Source organism: Notolabrus celidotus, chromosome 3 (assembly GCF_009762535.1).
Source record: "Notolabrus celidotus isolate fNotCel1 chromosome 3, fNotCel1.pri, whole genome shotgun sequence".
Taxonomy (NCBI): domain Eukaryota; kingdom Metazoa; phylum Chordata; class Actinopteri; order Labriformes; family Labridae; genus Notolabrus; species Notolabrus celidotus.
In genome coordinates this window covers 32,354,388-32,378,995 of record NC_048274.1, presented here as the reverse complement: position 1 = coordinate 32,378,995, position 24,608 = coordinate 32,354,388, and the positions used below count along the sequence as shown (strand labels likewise).

The window sequence follows — 24,608 nt, the reverse complement described above, 5'->3', positions numbered from 1 at the left end:
TTCTTTCTTCAAATAGTTGAGTTTCACACTGACACCTTACACCTTTCATGTGCTTTCACATGAAACATTTAAATAGAACGATCCTTGAATCAGGCCTGTTACCTGCTTCAAGCTTACTTCATTCAAAAAGTACATCTTGCCCAGCATAGTTGTTTCTGATCCATGTTAATCAAGTATTTTTGATGAGCAATTAAGACTCCCTGTGTCATGCATAGGCGTTTCCACACAGCACGTCTGCCTCTGATCTGTACACTCTGTTCTTAAAACTTCCCTTCAGCTTCATAATTGGCTAATTATAAATTCCCACCATCTCCTTAGCAGCAGATAGTTATTGCTAGAAATACAGTGAGTCCAACTAGTCTTAGAGGTGAAACTATGAACTCTATCATCTCTAACACATGGTGGCTCTGCCACAACAGCTGCAGCACAACATTGCGTCACTGGCAGTCAACATTACAGGAGGTTACTCAGATCAGAGGGGTGTGTAGCACGCTGGGTTCACATTAAAACTAACTGATCACAGCGATCCAACATTGCAAAATTGAGTGTGAATCCTGCTGATGATTTGAGGCAGTTATAAGCAGATGGATGGCTGTAATGGTTGGCAATCCTTTGGGAGCAGGCTGCTAGTTCATTAAGCGTAACAGAAACCCTCAACAACAACAGCACAAGATAGGGACTCAGCCCACATGAGATAAAACATGTAGGTGTAAGTGCATGGCAGCTTTTAGGGCCTGAATCACAGAACGACCTGTGACATGAACATTAACAGCTTACTGTGAAACAAATCAAACACAAACATAAACTTCACTACTCTGGCTTTCTGTCTCGTAGGGTCACATGGATGAGGACGTCCAGGCCGCCTTGCTGCAGATCATCCGCATGAGACAGGAGTTTGTGTGTTGAAGCTTTCACCCAACAAAACAAAATGCTACCTGCTGACTCAATTCATCATCATCACATTTCCCACTGCAGTGTGTCCCTGCTGTGGCCCCTGTGGGTGCCCAATGTGTGTGTGTGTGTGTGTGTGTGTGTGTGTGTGTGTGTGTGTGTGTGTGTGTGTGTGTGTGTGTGTGTGTGTGTGTGTGTGTGTGTGTGTGTGTGTGTGTGTGTGTGTGTGTGTGTGTGTGTGTGTGTGTGTGTGAGTGTGTGAGTGTTTGTGTGTTTTATGTATTGGCAAAGTGTCTCCAATCCAGCTGCTCTGAAATCCATCTTCTCTGGTCGGACTTTGCTCTAAAATCTGAACGTCTGTGTAGAAGTGAAGAAGTGTAGATTTAAAGTACCACTGCCTTATTTCAACATGATTAGAAACAGCACAAATGCAATGAAGTTAAATGTTTTTAAATCAATTCCTGAACTCTGAACTCTAACATTTGTATTGCTGCTCAGTGAGTGAAACACTGTTCTTACATCTCTGCTGTCTGTTATAAATCAACAAACTAATCAGTTTATCTCTATGCAGCTTTAACCCAATGTAACAAGAGATCTGTCATGTGTTGAAATGTAGGTCCCCGTGATGGGTTTAATCTCCTTCAGTCCTAAGAGGGAATGTAACATTGGACGTGAAAACAAAGACCACTTTCCACATTCCCTCCGGACTGTCTGCTCTCACACAGCGGCCATGTTTTTAGTTTTTAAGAACAATGTGTGCTACGATTTGAAGAACAGGTTCACTTCTTTCAGTTTTCAAAATGACCTTCAGAGACAGGTTTGGTGTTTTTCAATTCCCCCTTCAAGTTATGATCAGGTCTCAATAAGAACACTGTCACAGGTTATGCTTACCATAGTTCCCAGACAATGACAGATCCCAACATTGCAAGGGATGTGGGAACCCACAGTTCTTAACTCCCGCAAGAGTTGTTTAAAAAATGACTTGAAGTGAGTATAGCAGTTAAAACAAAGTGCATATCCTCTTTAGTTTATGAATATTTCCCTCTGTGTTTGTATGTCCTAAGACAGTGCCTCGTTGTTGAGCTGCAGGGACATCATTGTTACAGAAGAATACATTTTGTAGTCCACAGACTGAGTCTTAGGGAGATATCTCTTAATCTGAACAACTGATGAATTTCAGATAACTTTGTAAAAGGTTTTTTGTACAGATGAGGACCGTCTAATTTGTCCCCCATCGCTTGCATTGAAAACATTTAAGGAGTGCACCTTCTCATGTCCAGTCTGAACTGCGGGAACTATTACACCAAGCAAAACCTGTTACAGTGTGATTTCTGTTTCAGACTTTGAAACACTGGGAACCTTTCCTTAAATACACTACTACAGTGCACATTGAGCTTCTTGTGCAATAATACACTCAACCGTAGCATACCATTCTTCAGAGGTATGAATTAGACATATCAAGTGGTCTGTGAAGGTTTCTTCCTCCTCAGTGTGATATTCCCTTTGCAGTGTTCCCTTGCTGTGCTGCAGGGACATCACTAACAAAAAGAACAAATTGTGCTCTAAATCTCAGAAACTTTAGGAGACATCTGAGTGATTCGACCACAAACTCCTTGAGAAACAAACATTTAAGATGAGATGAAAGAATTTGAACCTGTACTTTCACATCACTTCAGCCACTTTGTTGTGACTGAAGTCACTTAGTGGCACAGTTTCATCTTGTGGAGCTCCAAAGTAGCACATTTGTTTTCAAAATTCTCTCTAAATACCAAAGATCAAAAGAGGGAAAAAACATCCTAATCTTCAACTCTTTGCTGTTCTGGTACACGGTAGATAGTGATGTGACAGATTTGGAGAGCTCTCTGTTGTGTTGCTCACACAGAGCATTAAGTCTGGCCATGCTTTGTGCTGGATTTGAGTCATGTGGGGCATGGAGTGGAGATCTCGTGCTGTGTCCAACAGTTTGCAGTGGCACGTTGTCCTTTTGTTGAAACCAGAGTGTCCTCTAGTGGTGAGACTTGGCAGGCCAAGTTGATAGAAAATGTAATAATCAGTGTGGACCAGGGGTAAGCAGCCGTGGTTTTAGGAAGCTCTGATATCTGCCTGCTTTAATCAACAACAGAGGATTAAATATCTTACAGACTGTTGAGAGAATATCAAAGGTGAGTTATTAACTGGGTTTTATCAGCTTATAAGTGCTGCTTTACATATCTACAATTAATCCAAACCCCTAATAAAGACAAAGAACGTCTCAGCTCACCTTGACTCACTAAAACATCAGATTAAAGCAGCAGGTAAACTCTGCAGCCCTCATAGAACAAATGCTGCGTCCCCTGAGCCCGCTCTTTGTGACTCTTGATGGTGTCGTGTAGTGGTGTTGTGATTGTTGAGCGAGTCTCTCATGCCTTTACACTGATATATTTTTCATAGATTTGTACTTCTTTAATTACTGTACTACAGTGTGAGAATTCTGATATTCAGCAGGTCTGGAAGTAGAACGGCACAAAACACGTTCAGGGTAACATTTACCGTAGGAAGCCATTCAAAAAATAGAACAGATCCCTTTATTTATGTGGTAATGAGTAGTTGTTGAAGCACTCCTGTTGATATCTCTCTGCTGACACACTTTACCAAGTAAAATCTTTTCAGCTCTATTTTTATATTTTGGCCAAAACACTGTTTTCACAAACAGATAGTTTAGGAAACAATATCTTGTGCATTCTGCAACGCAGATTCTGGGGATTAACAATCATTTTGGGATATTACTTTCTGTATTCCCTCAACAGTTAACTTTGACTATAAATTAAATCCAGGTAAATCTCTTCATAAATAAACTGTAATCTGTTTTTCTTTGGCAGTAATATTTGTGTTTGTGAATCACTAATACAAATCAATAAAAGTGCCTAACATAGAAAACTATGTCTGTGTTCAGTGTAATTTGTCTTCATCACAGCAAAGAAACCAAAGTTAATGGGTGGATTGGAAGAAATGTGGAAGCTGAGGATATTCATAGTCATCAGAAGATGTATCCTACTAACAAACTTCCAACTTTAAACATTCAATCATCACCAACAAGTGCCTTCACTTAAAAGAAGATTCATTTGATGCAATAGGATCAACTTAATTGCTCATGAATGTGTAATTCAAAAAATGAATAGATGTTTTCCTTTTATAAATTTGTGACCCACTGATTCTTCATCCAGTGGCTCTATCAGATCAGACTTCTTATTTGTTCAGTAAACTGATTAATATTCTAACTTGTAAACTACAAACATTAATTTATCATGATCCTAGAAGAACATGAACATTCAGCTTGTAACATCAGTATATCATCAGTGTCACTCAGCCTATTTCAGCTGCTAACTTTGGCATTCAGCTCAGTGAAGTTGTGACTGCAGCCCAGCTGACAGCTACCTCTCATCCTACCGTCCACCATCCAGTGAGATGACCATTTGTGATATTGTTTGAATAGCGAGAGTTATCATACACCTGAAAGTGATCTCAAAATATTTTACAAAGATCGTACAATATCGTACAAAGAAGTGATCATAACCTACAATCAACATTAGCAGCTGATCCTGTAAGTCTTGTAAGGTGTGAGGTGCGGCCTCCATGGATTGGACTTGATTGTTTTGTACATCCCACAGATGCTTGATTGGATTTCGATCTGGTACATTTGGAGACAGAGTCAATACATTGAAGTCACTGTTGTGTTTATCTGGACCACCTTCTTCCATCGTTCAGTGGTTCAGTTTTGATGCTTGTGTTCTCATTATAGGAGCTTTCATGAGTGGAGAGGGGTCACCCTGCTGGTCTGCAGCTAAACAGCCTCACCACTTCAACACTGTCTGTTTTGAACCCTTCAATCAGAACCAGCATTCATTTTTAAAGAAATTTGAGCTCAGGTAGCTCTTGTTGTATTGTACTTCAACATGAATAGAAACATTTTTTTATTGTTGTATCTTCATGTTGACCTTTAGAGGACGTTAGTATGCTGATTTTTGCAGTAAGTCACGCCTCACAGAGCTGCTAGCAGTGCTGTAGAGTAATCTTACTCAGTTAAAAGTCAGCGTCTCAACAGTTCTGGTTACTTTGTTACAGATTTCTTTTTGTGTTTCTGTCTCTGTTATTTCTCTACAGTCTGAGGTTGAAGACGCTCTGCTGGAAAAATGTGATCAAAGAAACTCTGAGCACCAAGAATGATGTGAAAGTAATTTTAATCATTCTTTGATGACAGTTGTGAGGTTGATTTTCTTCTTTGATTTCACTGACATCAGTCAAATCTGATCAAACGACATCTACACGATCTGATGAAGCAGATTAGCTCAACTGGCTTTCCTTAACTTTGTTTTGATTGTTGTGCACTAAGTCATGAATATTTAATGTCACAGTGAAATCTCAAGTTAGCAGGGGCTTTAAGTTGTAGCTCATGGATGTGTTTGAGCCCCACACTCTGTTACTTCCCCTGTGGTTCAGGCTCAGTTCATGTGGTTTCACTTTAAGTACAATCAACCCAGGAATGAGAGCGAGGAGCTCTCTGGCACATGATGCTCACTTTTATCTTTGAGCCTGTGCCTCTATTGATTTGTCTGTTGCTCTTTTTCTCCTTATAAGATTTATTTTTCATTAAAGCCCTCTTGAGCAGGATGCTGAGAACTGAGGTCACGGCTGTTTCAGTTATCTCATGTCGGATAAATTCCTGGCATTCACAGTCTCTGAGCTGAGGGGGATTTTCCATTTAAGACTTATAATGTGGTGGACTCGTCCTTTGAATAAAATCTAGAGTATTAATACAAAAAAAATCATTAATAAAAGCTTCAGCAGAACTTGAAGTTTATGAGTGTGTGCTAATCCATCCTTCATCCTATCCTCTATTCACACACACAAAATCACACACAAACATCACACACACACACACAAACACAAACACGCACGCACACACACACACGCACACGCACACACACACACACACACACACACACACACACACACACAGACACACACACACACACACACACACACACACACACACACCCTTTAATTGATACAAGACTTGTCTTGGGTTTGCTTGCTTTGAGTAAAGCTTGCTGGTTTTAAGTGGCAGTCGTCCCTCCTCACTACTCCTCCGCCTTCCTCGCTTTTATGATTCTCTTTCTTGCGGTCTGCACTGAATAAGCTGTTCTCAGCAATTACAGCAAATACAATTCAATCTGTTGCTCGATCTCTCTTTAATCTCATTTCCAGCCTCCTAATCAGTCCCATACATCCACTTGCGGCTGTTTGGTTTACCATTGTAACCCCTTTCCCGGCCACAAAGAATCCCATCTATATAAAATTCGTCATCCTGAGAAGGATCAGAGACTTTATTTATGTTGGAGTAAGCCCCGGCCGTCCACCGCATGCCTTGTGAGCGGTAAACTGGCTGAGGAAGCAGGCGGGTGGTTATATACACATCAGAAACACGCCCACATCTCTGCTTCATGTTCTCTGAGCTGTCACGAATGTTTGTTATCTCACACAGCAGTGAACCACCTCTGAGGCTCTGAATCCCTGGAGGAGCTGCTCTTCATTGTTAGCTTTTCAGACCCTCAGAGGTCTTCTTTCTGTGTTTAACAGGCAGTATGAGAACTGATTGTTCCGACTATATGACATCTGAAATAGCTTTATTTACCTCTTTCTCCTCTGTTTGATGATTATCTAAAGACTCCCTCTCCTTCATATACAAGAGTCAAAAATGACTGTCTAGTAATTTTTATCCTGTAATACTCCAGTCCTCCACAGATTTCACGCTGCATACCGATCCAGACCTCATGATGGACAGTTTAACAGACAAAGGATCAAAATTGATGCAGCAGAACCAGAAATGTTTTCTTTCTTATTACTCACATTCTCTTTCCTCTGCCAAACCTGGCAGCTTTATTACCCACCATGCAACTTTACCACCAATAACTCTGCTGGATATTCTGGTGAGTTATGCTAATGGTGGCTAATGCAACCACAAGCCTCAGGCAGACCTGAGGAGGGGCCTACAGAGGTTTGGAAGCAGGCTTCTCTCTAATGCAACACAAGCAGATTTCTCCTTCATTTGCTGACCTCGCCAACACAGCCATTTGTGACATCCCTTGAAACCATTATCTGACTTCATGCTGCTTTTTTTTAGAGCAGGCCTGCAGGATATGAAGAAAACTTTGAATATGCTTTAACTTTGTTTTGTTCTACAGTGCCATGAAGACACGTGTTACACGGTTCATCACGTCTGTTATTCCACTTTCTATAAGGTGAGATTGATGTATTAATTTGTATTAATGGCTCAAAGGCTCCCTCTCTGTTGTATTATGTATACTCCATCAGCAGCTGTAATGCTTTCTCAGTATAAGAGAGACATGCCTGAACCTCCTTGTAAGTTTTGAGGGTAGCTGACAGCTTGTTAGAGCTTTGTCTGAGGGGTCAAATGTCCTCATGATGAGTGGGAATGCACGACATGTAGAGATTAAGAGTTGTTTTGCTCTTCATATTTTGTTTAAGGCGGTTTTTGTGATGTGTTAATTGCAAATGCTCATAACCAGATGTGGATTAAATGTGATTTAATGTGCAACCTGACTCTGGAGTCACAAAAAGATTTGTACATTTTTTAAGATGTGCAGCTGTACTCCTCAGGACATGAGAACAAACTTTGACGTGTAAAATCAGTGCAGCTCTCTTTGAGTTCCGTGCACACATCATGCTATACATGGCACGCTGCTTATATTTTGCACCTATAGGAACTAAATCTAATTGTGGAATATGTTCTCTCGATAGCTCCTGTGTGTCAGTTAGTTTGCAGTCATTTTCGCAGATTTGGAGAAAAAAAGTGCTATTGGATCACAGAGAGTAGACATGATGAAGGTATCAGGTCTCAGACCTCTCTGCAGCACAGATCCATAAGAGTCTGTCAAAAAGGGAGACCTGGGTCATCAGTTTAAGTGTGCACCCCATGCCCACTGAGGCTATAGTCCTCATCACAGCAGTCGCTCGCTCATCTTCCAACCACGACCCTTTGCTGCATGTCAGCCCCCCCTCTCTACTCCTTCCTTTTCCTGTCTCTCTCTGGCTGTCCTGTCTAATAAACACAAAAATGCCACAAAAAAAACGTTGAAAAAAAAGGAGGACCCGCTTGATATTATTCATCAGTTGTAATTAGCCAAATAAAGAAGAGACAGGGACAGCCACTTGTCCTGCCATGGTGTCCTGCTGTCCTATCATATCATATTTTATTTACCTCCTTCTCCCTACTTCTCTCTTCCTTCCTTCCTTCCTGCTGTTTTACCTTTGGTCTGTCATCCTTCCTTCCTGGTTAATTCCACAGGTCAGGTCACACAAGAGGTCTGAGCCATATTTGTCTCCCTGGTGTAATTGCTAACCATTTCTCTCCCCCTAATAGGCCATTACTCAGGCAGTGCTGGCCAGCCAGCTAGTGAGGCGACACTGGAGGCGGTGAACACGAGGCCAGGGGCCCCTCTTTTTTCATTAGTCCCCTGAGGAACCGAACCACTCTTGGCTCTGGGCCGAGACAGGCGAGGCCCCTTTAATGTTTTTGCAGAGCTCCAAAGCACTTTGTTGCCTCAATAAAGTTCATTTATGGGATAATAAGGCTCTGGAGGACACATGGTGCTGATTGAGATGAATGGTTTCAGCATGGCTCACATTCCCAAAACCAAACTCCATCTCTTCCTCCTGTCTTTCATTTCATCTGGTCTCTTTTTCTCTCCTCTCTTCTCACCTTCTCCTCGCTCCTCACCTCACATATCACTGTACTCCTCATGTGCCGTCATTTATTATTCCTCTTTCTAACACTTTGGCAGAGTAACCCTCTGATCCTGGTGTGACCTGGGATTTGCACACCTGGGAATGAGTAGCAGCGAGGGGGCAGGGGGCCCTCTCATTTCCCAGGATTTATTCCAGAGCTTTAAAGGGGAAGAGAGTGGGGGTGTACGAGGGGAGAGCGTCGATCAGAGGAATGAGAACCCTAAAGCCTCAAACTCTGGCAGGAGGATCAAGCTTTACATGCCAAAGCTACACCAGAGCCTGGTTCCCCGCACATTTACTGTATCAAAGGTGTACATGTATGAGATACATGCCTTAAAACAGATCCCTTTACTCTGAGGATGACTTTAAAAGCACACGCACAGATAGATTAGAAACAGGCCCACTTCTTTTTATCCTTTGGTTATTACACATGAGGCTTACGTGAGTGTTGGCCATCTCTCCCTGAGACCCGGTCAGGACATTGAACACTGCTGCATGCTAAACGTTTTCATCTGAGTTCAATGTTATTCTTTTCCCCTCATTAGTAGTTGGTTAACCGCTAATGCTCAGTGTATCTACTCAGCTTTTCTTCCTCCCTTCATTGACTTAGCAAGAACCAGATGGGCCCCAAACCGCCACATCTCCCTCTCCCCTCTGACTGTCATCCTTCCCACCACTTCTGCACAATAATTTCTCGCTCTCTAATGGAAAATCGCTCCAGTTTTGCATGTCTGCTCGTGGCGTTGCACACATGACAGTATATGTGGTTTAATAGGATAAGGCTTCTGGGGTTCTTGGTGCTTGGAAACATGGCGGAGGCCACCTCTGACTGCTCCAGTCATCTTAAAAACATTGGGTTAGGCCTGAGGGTGTTAGCTCCAGCTTGTTAGTGCGGTTGGAAAACTCTGTGTTTGATTCCATGATGAGAGCTGGATAAAAAGATGTGAGTCTGAAGGACTGATTGATTCTCTGTTGGCGTTCGGGGGCTGCTTCATTTTCAGTTGTGGTGTCTTGGGGATGGCATGCTGGTTGGGAAGCTAGTTCATCCGAAACAGACCGCTGACACAGAGGGTGCCTCAGTGCCGCATGAAGACTTACTACATGTCAGTGGGCTTACTGTTGAATATTACTCAGGCTTAACATAGAGATGGAGGAGTGAGCTGTGTGGATAATAATACTCTGATTTTGTGTGGCAGTACTCTATTTTACCTTTAACAACAGCTGGGAGCAAGAATGTTTGCTAGGCTTATTCCCTCTTGCCTTCAGCTGTATGCTTACTGCTCAGACGAAGCAAATGAGTTTATTAGTGTGGAAGTCTATGAGTGCCACTGTAGTTTTATTGTCTGCAAAAAGAGCCCACTTGATGTAAGAAAACTCCCATTCCTTGTCAAACACTAAGTGGTGTTTTCCAGAGGTGGGTAGTAACGAGTTACATTTACTCCGTTACATGTACTTGAGTAGTTTTTAAAAAAAAAAATGTACTTCTGAGAGTATTTGTTTTGCAGAGTACTTTTTACTCCTACTCAAGTACATTTGTGTTAAAAAATATGTACTTTTACTTCGTTACATTGGGCTGTCCAGTCGCTACTTTTACCGTTCCTTTTTTTCTTCATTTTATATGTTTTATACTCAGCCGAGGAGAAACAGTCACATTATGCGCTGCTTACTTTGTCTATACGGTGGAAATCTTGAGCTTATAGAACAATTAAATCTTAAAAAGCATGTCATGGTGAGTAATCAGTTAGGTAAGCTAAGGATCATACTGGTTAATGTTAAATCTTAAAAACATGTTATAGTGAGTTATCAGTTAGGTAAGCTAAGGATCATACTGGTTAATATTAAATCTTAAAAACATGTTATAGTGAGTTATCAGTTAGGTAAGCTAATGATCATACTGGTTAATATTAAATCTTAAAAATATGTTATAGTGAGTTATCAGTTAGGTAAGCCAAGGATCATACTGGTTAATGTTAAATCTTAAAAACATGTTATAGTGAGTTATCAGTTAGGTAAGCTAATGACCATACTGGTTGATATTAAATCTTAAAAACATGTCATGGTGAGTTATCAGTTAGGTAAGCTTAGGATCATACTAGTTAATATTAAATCTTAAAAGCATGTTAGAAATGTTGGAAAGTAATCTAAAGTAACTTATAAGAGCAGTAAGGTAGCATGCTAATAAAAACAGCTGCTTCTGAAGCTCAACAGTCACCTCAGAGAGATTCTTCAGGACTGAGTTCATGGCCTTTTTAAACACTTCCAAGTTGTTTTAATATTTTCAAGTTATGTTTTTAAGTAAGATGTACTGAAAATAAGTTAAAGGTTAAAAAAGAAAGTTTGGAAGGCATAGATATATATTTTATTGTAATGTTGGAGTATTAATGTTCTGAGTTCTGATGACATCTCAGACAGTTTGAAGTTCTAGCTTGTTTTAAAAAATGAAAGTGGGTACATTAGTTTGAGCACAATGCAGCTTCTCTTTCTTTAATGTTTGAAAGTAAACCATGACTAACAGCATTCATTTTGGTATTTTCCTATTTATGTCACTTATTAAAGGCAGTGTGCACTTCACATTGTTATTAGCATTTCCAATACAGTACAATTTTATATATGATACTACTCACAAGTTACTCACTACTTGAGTAGTTTTTTTTTAGGTACTTATTTACTCTACTCAAGTACTTATTTCTATGAGTACTCTTACTTCTACTTGAGTAACATCATTAGAAAGTAACAGTACTTTTACTTGAGTACTGTTTCGGTTTACTCTACCCACCTCTGGTGTTTTCACAGTCGTGCATCTGAGTAACTACAGAGATTAATCATATTGTACAGACAAATAGAAGTGTGGTGAACAGTCACTGTTTGTTGCCTAGTCAGTACAGACCAGACTGAGCATACCTCAGAACTTTAGTCATTGCCTAAGTTGTTGCCTCCTTCCCAACATGAATTAGCCAGTAGCTTAGCTTTGTAGTGGGTTGATGATGATATAGTGGCTCTGAGGTTCATTTCCTCAACAGAGCTGAGACTTCAGTAGCAAAGAGGTCAAAGGTCAAACACTCAGAGACCCAGCTGTGGTTTCAGTTGCTGAGTAATTGTCATGTTTGGTCGTAGATATTAACTCACTCTGACTTCAAATCGGCCTGAGCTGGTGGTTTAGAGCGAAATCAGTTATCCAAGTTTATGTTGTCACACTGTCTAATTATCCACATAAAAGGAAACTCTTTTCTTTGGAGTTCACCAGATGTAAACAGGCTGTAAAGTATAGACATCTGTATGAATTTCTTCCACATTTGGTAATCTTTTGTCAGCATGGATCAGAATCAAGAACTCTTCAGGCTAAATTTTGCCAAACAAATGTTTAGATGATCTGCTTGTAAGGTTCAGATGAAGAGGTTGATTTTAGCCAAGTTTTGATTGGACTTCTCTTCATCTATTGAAAACATGTGTTTCAAATATACGTCTTCAAATCTGCTGTAATACATCATCCACTCTTTCTTTTCGTCTTTGTTTTTTCTAATAGTTGGGAAATGTTTGCAGAGGCCTGACTTTCTGACTTTGGTGAACAAACTGGGGCTTGTCTGACTTTGCTCGGCTGGTATGAAGTATGTGTGCGCTCATATGCAAGACTAGCATTTATCTAACTTGTCTATCTCGACTAAACATAGTAGCTTCTTTGGCTACTAACATAACAGTATCCAAAAATGTTATATTCCTCAGCTTTTATATGCTCTACTACAGCTCATACAGGCTTATGATTACAGTGCCACTAATGATGGTCAAAGTATTTGTAGTATTTACAGGAACAGCAAAGTCGTGATGATAGACTGATCTATGATGAACATTAATAACAGTTACAGGCAACTGGTCTGATATTAACATTTACAGTGATGATGATAACAGGTGTAGACATGAGGAACTCGGGTATGTAGTCAAGCAGTTCTAAGATTAACACTAGCATTAAAACAGTTATAATAAAGATTGAGACTGACACTAATGGTAGCAGTCTGTCCACCAGGTCCACAGCAGTACGTCGTCTGTAGCAACGATCCAGAGGAACCTACAAGACAAGGGAGCTCAGGGACTCCCAGAGAGATGGATAGTAACTTTAATGGGACATGAAGATGTAAAATTAGTGACATCTCTTCTATACAGATAGAAGAGAGAGAGAAAGACAGTGTGCCAGTTCCCCCAGCGGTCTAAGCCTATAACAGCATAACTAAGAAGTGGTCCAAGCCTGAGTCGGCCATAACTATACGTTTTATCAAAGAGGAAGTTTAAAGCCTACTCTTAAAAGTAGAGACCTTACCTCCCATACTACTTTTAGAGATATTGCTACCTCTTATACTTAGATGGTTTCCTGGTATTTCTTTGTCTTTTGATATTTTCTGTTTAAGCTGAGTCAGTGTAAGAGGTGCTGTCATCTTTGGTGCTGCTCATCCTTGCCTTTACATTTAACTTTTTTTTTTATCCCTGAACAAGTTAACTTTTGATCCAACAGCTGAGGCATCTTCATAATGCCGATTTAAAACAGCTAAAACTGTACGAAATTCAGATATTGTTTTGTGGGTTCCTATAATTGATTAACAATAAGTTGAAAGAGGAGATTTATCTGCCTGGCTGACAAAACATGATTAAAAAATTTCACCATTCGACATCATCTTTTCTACATTTCTGTGAAGTCTACATAAAATAACTGTGAGAATAAATGAATGATGAAACCCTAATTGGCTGTTGTGATGTCCCCACGCAGTGAATGACAACCTCCTTTAATCACTGACTCTAACCTTTTGATATTCAGGGAGAAAAGAACTCAACTCTTCATCCTCATGATGTCCACCCCCTGCTGTGAACTAACCTGATTTAATTGCTGCCTCTTTTACTCTCATTAAAAATAACTTCAGGGTTTTAATCCAGGGTCTTCAGATTCTCAGTGTCAAAGCAGTGTTCTCTCTGTGATCGGCATCTCATTTGGTGATGACTATGTTTAAAACGTTACAGTTCAGCACCATCTGAACTCTTCATAGCACAGTTATTGATTGTCTCACAACAAGTGTTGTTGTTGTGTATTTTTCATAAGGATGGACATTTTTATACTTTCAATTACTGTTTTAATAGAACAGAGGCTGTTTAAAAAAGTTAGTAAAAACTGAACCTGATGGTTAGCAAATCATTTATACCCCATATTTAATTGAAAATTGTGCAAAGACAACTGATCATATGTTAAAACTGAAAAATTGTTTTCTTTTATAAAATAAAAATGCCATTTTAAATTTGATGCGAGTGTCACATTTTTAAAAAGTTGAGAAAGATGCATGTTCATCATTGTATTTCCTAATTTCTTCTTTTAACAACACTTTAAAAGTTTGGGAGCTGAGGAGACCAGTATCTGGAGTTTTGAAAGTGAAATTATGTCACATTCTTTCCTGATATAGGATTTCAGCTGATGTGTCATGATGGGTGACAGGTCAGGACTGCAGCCAGGCCAGTCAGCACCTGGACTCTTCTTCTACGGAACCATGCTGTTGTAGTAGAATGTGGTTTGGCATCTTCTTGCTGTATTATGCAAGGTCTCCCTTTAAAAGGCATTGTCTGCATGGCAGCATGTGTTGCTCCAAAACCTGTTCAGCATTAATGGTTCCTTCCCAGACATGTAAGCTACTTATGTATCCCTATACCTTCATAGGTACTGGCTTATGAACTGAGCACTGATGAAAAGCTAGGTGGGGTGTAAATGTGTTCATGGTTTCCAAATTTTGACCTAATGAGTTGAGAGAAGTACTTGTGTTTTTTTTAACATTGCACAACTTTTCCAGTGTTTTGTTGTACCTCTCCCTACTTTTTGGAAACATGTTGCTGGGATCAAATTTAAAATGAACACATTTTTCATTAACTAATACAGCTTTTTCAGTTTCAACAACTGATATGGTACACTATTTAATTATCTGTCAAATATAGGCTTTAAATGATTTTCAAACTTGAAGTCGTTGTTTATCAACACTTAACACAGCATCACAACTTCTTGAGAATTTGTTGTAGTAAAAATGATGAATAAGATCATTCTTTGATTCTTTGATACTGTTTTCATCTGGTATATAGGGTATACTTTTTCATTATCATTGAGATCTGTAGACCTAAATGGTAGTGTACTGATAAATGTTGTCTAGTGTTAAACTAGCCATGGATGTGTGTGTGTGTGTGTGTGTGTGTGTGTGTGTGTGTGTGTGTGTGTGTGTGTGTGTGTGTGTGTGTGTGTGTGTGTGTGTGTGTGTGTGTGTGTGTGTGTGTGTGTTGTGTGTGGCGAGTGCGAGTGCGTGCGTGTGTGCGTGCGTGTGTGTATTTGTGTGCTGCAGAGTGAAGAACAGTCTTTACAGTAGATTGTGTGTGTCTTTGGGCATGCAGGCATCTCACAGCCCTGACTTTCATGGCCTCACTTCACAGAGAGTTTTCCCCTGGCATGATATGTTGGCCTTGGCGAGACCAAAGGGAAATATTAATAAATCATCCACACAACAAATATTGAGCTGGATCTGAGAGGTCAAAGACGTTGAATGGACAGCCTCAACAGAAAAGAGCAAACACACCTCACAGTCCACCTGCTGACCTGTCAGAGCATCTCTGGATCCATATCTCTGTCTCACTTGGCTGACTTATCTATATCACACACAGCAATCTGACCTTTTAATACACAGACACACACACACACACACTCCCTCTGGGACTGCGATCTGCTGCTTGCTGTAAATCAAACTTGAGCGTCTCTTACTTCAGTGATAAAACAACAGTAAAACAGCAGTCTCTTCTCAACATGAGCTGCTGGTTTGAGTTGAGTTTTTGTTGCTGTCTGACTAATTTGATTTGATTGTCATTACATGCTCAGTGTGAGTTGACTGAAGATATCAGTGAAATAACTTTGATGCTTCTGTAATGATTGTATTTCCCCCTAATCTGCTGTGTTTTAAAACGCCTCCCGACAGTGGTTTCTGCTTTTTACAAGAAAACAAAACCTGATGATGACTTGATGATACTTCAATGTCACTTCAGGGATCTGAATCTGGCCATGGTGGTGGCTTGTCCACTGGTGTGTTGATAACTTCCTGCACCTAAATATGACAAAAACTAAGTAAAACAGAATTAAGATAAAAACTGCTTTAAACCCACTGCCAGTATCATTAATGGTAAATATGTCTAAGTAGTGGATGCAGTGTTTGACTCTGAACTGAAGTTTGGTGACAATGCAGAGTTGGTTGTTTATCAAAGAAGACAACAAAGACTGCACTTGATGTGGAAGCAGAAGTCTTTAAGTGTCTCAGAGAACACTTTATGTAGCTTTTATCATCCTTTCGTAGAAAGTATTTCAGCATTTTCTTCTGCTTGTTGCTTGAAGGTTTGTCTGTAAAGGACAAAAACAGTCACATCATTTCATAAGTCACATTACATTGTTTGAGTCAGCTCTAAGACCATTGAAGCCTTGCTAGAAGACTTGAGCTCTCTTTAGAAGGAATGTGTGGTCCAGAAAGCTAAAGGGATTATACCTCTACCAGATCACATTTGTCACATGATCGCTATTTAATGTCGTCAGGATGGTGCTACTCTGTCCCTCCTTACAGAACTGATACTCCAACTCTTTTGTTGCTTCTGCTGTCAGACTTCTAAACACTATCAGCAGAAATGCACTTTAGGCCAGTTAATTCAAACCTTGACAGGTGTTTGTCTTATTTATATGGGGTTATAGGTTCTTTTTTGACATGGCTCCTCTATAGGTCTGTTGTCACTGTCATGTCTGAATGCTGCTGTTTGTCTGTTTTATTTATACATCATGGAAGTCTGTAAACTAACTTGATCTTCTGGCATGATAAAGTTGTCTAAATCTGTATAGTTTAAGTCAAGGATTAATGCGTGAGGTCCGCCAATCCAGGGCTGGTGTTGAAAGGGTTATCCATGGCCTGAAAGAGAGGTAGAGGCTGGTGAATAATGTATTAATGTTTTATAAAATAGTGTTATGTCAATGTTTTTCTGCTTCTCGTGAATAAAAAATGCTTACAGAAAGTGTTTATTCCAACTGTTTACAAGGATAAATGATCATAAAAGGATAATCCAACATTATATGAAGTGTGGTAAAATGTGTAATAGGGTCATCAACTCACATTTTCACAACTAGGACTATCATCACTTTGGAACAACTGATTTAAACAAATAAGATAGAAATAGGATAAACCAAAAGGACTTTATAAAGTATTGTATATTAAAAAACATCAGTTTATCTTAATTTGAAAGATCTGTTGCAGCCATACTATCTGTGCTATATAAAAGGTTTCACTCTATATGGGTGTACTCATGAAATTTACGTAGAGCATCTATCAGTCTAAATATTACCTTATAATGCAGTATATTTTTACACCAGCAGAGGTCAGCATTGCCCAATCTGTTAACCCCTGAAAGCAGTTGAGCTCTGTCTCTGAAGCTGCAAACCGGCTGGCTGACTTCTCCAACAGCCACTCCCCACAGAGGAGATATGTTCAGATGTGATTAAGTCAGAATCCCTATCACCATCCATCCACCCAACCATCATGCTACTGTAGGAATTAAAGTTCTTATATTTATGATGTTGGTCATAGATAACATCATTGTAGTGCAGCATGTCCAGCTTGTTCTTAAAGCTGTAACTGGATTGTTTTGTTTTTTACCTTCATTAAAGTCAGACTGTGATTAAGGCCTCATGTTTCACTGATGCTGACATGCATAGAGGATTTACTAAACAAGGCTATCTCTGAGAGAGAATTCATTTAACTATAATTTGTGGATACAGGAAGGAAAAGAGAAGGGTAGTGGGTAGAGGAAAAAGGTAGCAGCTCGACAGAGAAAAATGAAAGAGAGTTCTTGTTATTGCAGCCCGTTCTGGCTGTCAGAGGACCTGACTGAACCCTGACCTCTCTGCCAGCAGCATGAGGAAGTGGTTAGACAGACTCATAACAAGACGTGCTGCAGCTGAGTACTGAAAATCTGAAGCAGAAGGGGAAAGAAGTGCATGTTCCCTTTTGAGTTTGTCTTTGCTTTTTTTTGCACGGCACCTCAGGCCACAAACTCTCTCAGATTGTCTGTCAGCGATCAGGCCGCATGTTTGTGTGTCGACTAAACCGCATCTCCTCTTTCTCAAAGAGCGACTGGCCTCTTTTTCTGTCTGAAAACCGAGCTCTCATGTGAAAAAATGAAAGAACGTCCCCCTCCCAATCCCATTAATTCAACCACTCTCCACTGACCATGTGGGTGAAGTGCGGATGGATAAACCAGGCTGCTGCTCCATTGCACCCGGGCAGTTTCACGCTCATAAACGCAGTCAGGGCTCAGTAAAGCACACTCATCGTTGAACTCCCGCCCTCCCAATCCCTTCATGTTGTCGTACCAAATTCTCTCTCTTGCTCTGTGTGTTTGTGTGTGTATAAAATGCACACATACACACACACACACTCTTAGCAGTCTGGAGGGGGCATGCCAGATGTCAGCGCTCGTCTTGGAGCAATTAAACCGGTTGTTATGATGAAAGAATTATTTGCCATTTGTTTCTCCTGCTCAAGTCTAATTGAGTGATTGAGATCTTAATTAGATTGGCTCTCGTTTTTCACCTCCATTGTTTCACAGCCTCTTTAATCCCTCGTTTGTGTTTTAACTGTTGAAGTTATACCTCTGTGTTTAAAGACTTCTTTGCAGAGCTGGAAAGCAGATAATTACTGGAAAAGCACTGCAATTACCAGACCAAGCTTCACAGCAGTGATGCTTTTTCCTGTATTTTTAGATGGATTTTCTTTCAACTTAAGCACTTTTTGTTACATTCACATTATCTTCCCTTTACACATTTTGAATTCTATTCAAAGCAGCTCAGTATCTTTATTTCAATAATGAATCACATGACAGTACATGAAAGAGGTCACAGAGAGACAAACCCACAGAGAATAAAACCAGACTCTCAGTTCCCTTCAGCACTATCGATCCACATCCGTCACCTCACTGCTTTCAGCTTAACTGTTTTGATTCAGTTTCACTGCTCTAAACCTTTTCTCAGATGCAAAGAAGCTCCAGTGAACTGACTGTGCTTTATCTGCACGGCAACAAAATAGCAGGCAGACAAAGTTAGCTGTTAGATGGAGCACATAGAGGGGTGTTAGAGTAGGTGGAGATCAAATCAGTACAAAAAGTTGAAAACAGAAACATGACATGTAAAAAATGCTAAGACATCAGTGATGAACATCATGCATGATGAAAATGTTTGCTTAAAGCTTTGCCTGATGGCTGCCCCAAGTGGCAAAAACAGTTATTGCAGTTCATGTAAAAGCAAAACCAAGCTGTATTTAAGTTATTTGTATTGTTTATTCAATATACAGTGCTAACAATGTCAGTAAAAAAGTCACCTTGAGTTATTGAACACTTGCTGTGATTAGATTCTATGCAAGAGATTGAACTGACAACAAACACTGTCAGTGAGACATCAGGATTGGGAAGGAGTCAAAGGTCATTGAACAAGACTCAGCATAGACCACCTTTGATCAGAAAGAGAGACTGCCTTCACTAGAGTTCATTTTTTCTCTTCCCTTTGTCAAACATCCAAATGTTTTCCCTTAAAATTGTAATGAGACTGTTTCTGTTTATGGCGTAGTTTTAATTCCTGGCTTGTTGACAGGTGCTGTACACTTTATCTCAAAATGGTGGTTTGGAATAACATAATATCACATATTGGCTGAATTTAGTGTCACATACTAATCATTGCTTGGGGTTTTAAGTGACTGATGATTCACCAGCACAGCTTGCATCAGTCTTGGCAAAGCAGGGAGTCATGTTCAAAAAATCAGTCCACAATGCCTCAGCTTCCTGTCCCACAACATCTGCTCAACTGATTGTGAAAAACACTCTGCTCAGTGCCTGGTGGATTACAGCATCCATATGTCGACCAAGATGGAAATAAACACTGTTTGGAAGATCCTGAGTTGGCCGTCAGGACAAGATTTTTAAAAAACGTGTTGATGATGCACAGTCTTTTCTTGCTGTGACAGATCATTAGATTCTTAAAACATTCTCTGTGCTCTTACAAACGTGTTTTCTTGGTCTTGTCGTCTGTAAATGCCTCCCTGTTTCTGAGCCTTGCAGGGACCAACTGGCTTGTTTTGCATTCTTGTTGTTGGTGAGGCAGCAGTTGGGTAAAAGCTATAAATTATTTATCCATCGGTTGTTAGCAGAGATACTCTGGATGCTAATAAACTCCTGGGATGTTTGATCTGCTCGGTGGCTTCGTGCTGAAAATAGTTGATTGTGGCGAGCTGTTTTTCAAAGGAGCTCCTGCATTTTATGTCTATTTATTGATGTGAAGGCAACTGGTGTATGTTTGGTTTGTTGGAAAGTTAATGAAGCCGTCAGATATAAGGGATGGATGAGTAAAGCTTTGTGATAAAGGCTTATGGGTTTGACAACATGTGTTTTCATGGATACAGATTTTCAGATGTTACATTGTTCTAACTGTACTGACTAATTATATCTGTTAAAGGACAAGTAGTCTATCTTCTAAGGATTACGTTCTTTAATAATGACATGACTGAGCCCTCGTTAGAAAGATTCTGTTTGATCCTGAAATGATCCCAGGCAGTCTTGTTGTTGTGTGAATGCTGTCTTGTTTTTCTGTTTGCAACTATTTTCTTGTGGGGAAATAAAGGCCATCCTAGCCCAACTAATGTCAGCTTGGCGGCAGTGAGGCTGTGCTTCTAATACAATAAGTTATAATTATTGTCTGTGCCATATTAACGTTTCTACAGTATATTTCATCTTTGTCTCAAGTCTGAAATTCAAGGACGTATTCTTTTACAAAATATTTGCAAATAATGTTTAAAGAAAAATCACACTCACTTCCACACACTGTACAAAAGTTATTTTCAATTCTGGAGAGTCAATAGAAATTGAGAGGCGTCTGTAAATTTACTATACAAAAAGCTAAAAAGGGTATTAATAAAAAGGGTATTAAAAGAAGATGTGTTTCTGTTGTTGGGGTTACATTGTGGAATGATGCTGTATACATTTTAAAACTTGTGATTCACAATATGGTGTTCATGATTTACCTGTTTTTTTTTGTTTAGTTTAGTTTAGTTGTTGTTTGAGAAAATGTACTGTAGGCTAGGCTTAAATAAGCAATATGCTTCTGCCTAGGCCCTTTCAGTCATAACTTGATACATTACTGGTGCATTATTGCACTTGTATGGCTGAAAAAAAAAATTCAGGATATGGGAAAGTAACATGAATAAATATATGCATGTGGTTTTACAGTGTCACAATAACATTGAAATGAAAGATGACACAAATTCTAAGCTTTTGTATTGCAATATTTTTCAGAAATAATTAAAGATTGAGGCAGCTTGTACCTTTGATGGCCCAAGGAACATTTCAGCCACCTGTCCATTGTTATCCTCCTGGCCGCACTTTTATTAGCATGCAAATATACGTGATGGCTCGCTGAACAATTGACGTCAATAGACGGAGGCCGTCTGGTCCAAACGGTTTTACAAATAATACATTTTTATGACTCAATATGCTCAATTTGGAACTAGTGCCCTATTTGTAGTTGCAATAAAATAAAAATGAAATGCTGGTGATAAAGTTTTGAATCAGATCTTTTTTAATTTGTTGTGATGTAACTTTTAATTATTTATTTTTTTACATTTGTCACGTACCCCTTGCAGTAGTCCCTCGTACCCCCATTTGAAAATTACTGCTTTATTGAATGTGTCTGTACTGTATTACACAAATTATTGTGTAATGTATGATGACTGAATAAAAAATACAACTAATACTACAGCCATCTCCTTCTCCATGTCTCTTTTGAACAGGTCTAACAGATCGCTGCACTCACTCACACATAGATGCATGTGGTGACTGTCGGTACTGCACCACTACACTACTACGTCACTTTACATTTGTCAGCGGTACGATGAGTGCTCTAACTACGTTGGCTAGCTAGCTTACTTTCGCAGTGTTTGTTAGCAGTGTTATGAAGCAGAAAACCACCTTGGTAGAGAGAAAACGGATCGAACTTACATTTATCTGTACATGCTGTCTAATAGTACGTCACTATTTCGGAAACGGACATCTGAATGCTTTTAGGACGAGAAGAGAACGAAGCAAGTTGAATATCGGTGACAACTACGTCAACGGAAATATTGAAGGAGTACATCCGGGATGTTGGAAATGAACGTTACACAAAGAGATCAACCAGCTTCATCTCCTTATAAGGTAAGTGCCAAAAACGTAAATAACTCTTTTCCACGTGTGCTTTTTGTTGCTAGTTGTTTATCACAAATTGGACTCAGGTGTGATTGATTTGTGTTTCCTGCTTATTGGTTTGTTTTCACTATTAAGCTACCATGTGTAGATAACAGTTAGCCTACTTTTGTAAGTCGAACATTTACTCACTGTAGTAGTGGATAACAGTTTTAAAGTCTATTTGTGTTGTCTTTAGGGTTGCCAACTTTTTCACTACTAAATAAGGGACAGGTGCACAGTGTCATGGTAGTGTGAGCATGATGTATGAATTCAGTGTATATTCTGATTCAACTGGAAATGCAGAAAGTGTGTATATTCCCTTTAATCCTTACTGTATTATTGTGCAACGTCTTAAACCTCGAAGAAACCACAATTTTTTGTCCTTTTGGATTTTCCCCGTGTGAAACAAACCAATATAGCCCAATATACGGGATGTCCCGGCTAATACCGGACAGTTGGTAACCCTAGTTGTCTTTCTATTTAAATTTCTTGTAATTAATTCTTGTGCCCAGAGCTATCTACATAAAGGAGGCAAACTTTACTCCTCCAAATATTTATTGACACTGCAGGTGTCAGTGTGCTGACTTCTTTCAGTATAACTCCATTTAACTGATGAGCTCTGGTTCTATTTTTGCTAAACTTCATCTTTAACTTATACATTTACTGATGCCATCTCATCCTGCTCCTTTTTATTTCATGCATTTGATATGTCAAGATGTGTGAGTGGCAAACTCAAACTATCTGTATCCCTGTTGATGTCACTTTAAAGCTAAAAGCAGTTATAGGTTTGTCCAATGGGACAATTTGTTATTTTGTCTTTATTGTGAAGAACAGTCATTTAAGCTATGTGGTTGGAGCTTGGACTACTAACATCCATCCTATATACTCTGAATCAACATAATAATCTTTTTCCACAAGTCTGCTCACTGTAATGAACTGTAGTTCTCTCACTGAGGATATTTTTCCAAGTCTGTGATAACATTGTACCACTCCCTCATGAAATTATTTCCGTGTGTGCTGTCAATCTCATACTGCGGGGAAACACTCAATCAGACAGTTCACATTTTGATGTCAGTGTTACAAGGTTAATGTCACTCTGGGCCAGGTTTCAAAAATAGCAGGTTGCCTCTGACTGTGGATGGATTTGTCAGTGGAAACCACATGCTTAGTCAAGCACGTCTTTATAATTGCTCACTGACACTGACACACTGCCTGTCGATGAACTATTTGTACTTACCATCAAGATTTGAACAGGAAATTGGAAAAAATGAAAATGAAAGCAGCCAATCATGTATTAGGAAAAACAGCCTCATTTTGGGTGAGAATGCCAAGCATTGTCAGCATCTGGTTGATTTGTTATTGTAATCATATCAACAAATTAACACCCATGCCACACACACGCACACACACACCCATGCCACACACACACACACACACACACACACACACACACACACACACACACACAAGCACACACACGCACGCACGCACGCACGCACGCACGCACGCACGCACGCACGCACGCACGCACGCACGCACGTACGCACGCACACACGCACACACACCACCTGCTTCCTTCACCACACACTTATAATCTAACAAATATTTAGGTCCAGCCCAGCTAGATTGGCGTAATGCATCCACCAACTCTGAAGGGAAATTACTCACAAGTTATTTTTCTTCAGCAGAGTATTGGCAGACCTCCATGAATGGTGTTTTCCCCTTAAAGACGTATTACTTATGAATCAGAGGGAAAAACAGGGGGGATTACTGTTATTAGAAAGAGGGAAGGTTATTAGGAAAAGCAAAAGTGAAACATTACCACTGTGAAGGAGTGCTAAGAGACTTATAAAAGCTATTCAGCTTTTTCAGCAGGGTCAGAGGTTTTCAACAGCAGAACTTGGACAGTAGCACAGGCTGTACCACCTCCACTATACTACATGTTAACACCTCTACAAACACATAACGGAACACAATGAAATTACTGTGTGGGTTCTGTGTTGTGTCAGAATTTCATGAGGTGTGGTAAGGTTTCTGTTTCCTGTGCTGAAAAAATATTCAAAGGCACTGAAGGCTTCTGAGGCCCAAGAGAACATTGAGTTGAGAACAGTGAGTTTTCAAAGTTGTGTATGAAATTGTTCCTGTGAGTAAATGAACGATGGCATGAGAAAATATTCCTTAATCATATTCATAAAAGGCCATAGATGGTATCATCACCTGTTTGTTTATGGTGATTAACAGTAAAACCATCCTCAAGAGGTTGTTTGTAATACTAGTTTATCCTTAGCTTTGAAAGTTGCAGCTTGAACAACTTTTTAATACTTTATAACCCTGGTGTTATTCCATGTTACAACACGTCCATTTATAAATAGTGTTGATCAAATTAAAGAGCACAAAAAGAGCAGTGTATGTCTTGGAGTGAATTATATATTTGTCTTCCATTTTTATAAAGATTACTTTTGGGTCTTTTTGCATTTATTAGACAGGACAGCTTGAGGGAGACAGGAAATGTAGGGAAAGACTGTAGGACTTGACATGCCGCCAAACCACGCCAGAACTAGGAATCGATGCTGAGATCAGTGCAATGAGGATCACACCCTCAGCACATGTAGCTCCAGCTCTACCAACCAAGCCAA

General features: G+C 39.7%; 2 protein-coding genes and 1 long non-coding RNA gene across 5 annotated transcripts in view; 2 read left to right on the top strand and 1 right to left on the bottom strand.

Annotated features, from left to right (window-relative positions):
- Positions 1–3,810, top strand: part of uacab (uveal autoantigen with coiled-coil domains and ankyrin repeats b) — a 54,968-nt gene extending 51,158 nt beyond the window's left edge. For both annotated transcript variants that reach the window (XM_034679976.1, XM_034679977.1), the window contains one exon: positions 835–3,810. In XM_034679976.1, coding sequence (XP_034535867.1) covers positions 835–906 — 72 coding nt within the window. In that variant the 3' untranslated portion in view covers positions 907–3,810. The remainder of the gene's footprint in view (positions 1–834) is intronic.
- A 12,145-nt stretch (positions 3,811–15,955) lies between these two features.
- LOC117810273 lies at positions 15,956–23,725 on the bottom strand. Of its 2 annotated transcripts, none has more exons than XR_004630750.1 (2): positions 23,641–23,725; positions 15,956–16,069 (listed from the first exon to the last, which is right to left on the bottom strand). It is a non-coding gene; the product is annotated as an uncharacterized LOC117810273 (long non-coding RNA). The 2 variants fall into 2 exon arrangements; XR_004630751.1 differs by lacking the exon at positions 23,641–23,725 and adding an exon at positions 21,748–21,929.
- The window catches only part of LOC117810258 (transducin-like enhancer protein 3-B), a 143,503-nt gene continuing 140,506 nt past the window's right edge, over positions 21,612–24,608 (top strand). Inside the window, exon 1 of the mRNA XM_034679987.1 lies at positions 21,612–21,942. The gene's annotated coding sequence lies outside the window, so the exon portion shown is untranslated. The remainder of the gene's footprint in view (positions 21,943–24,608) is intronic.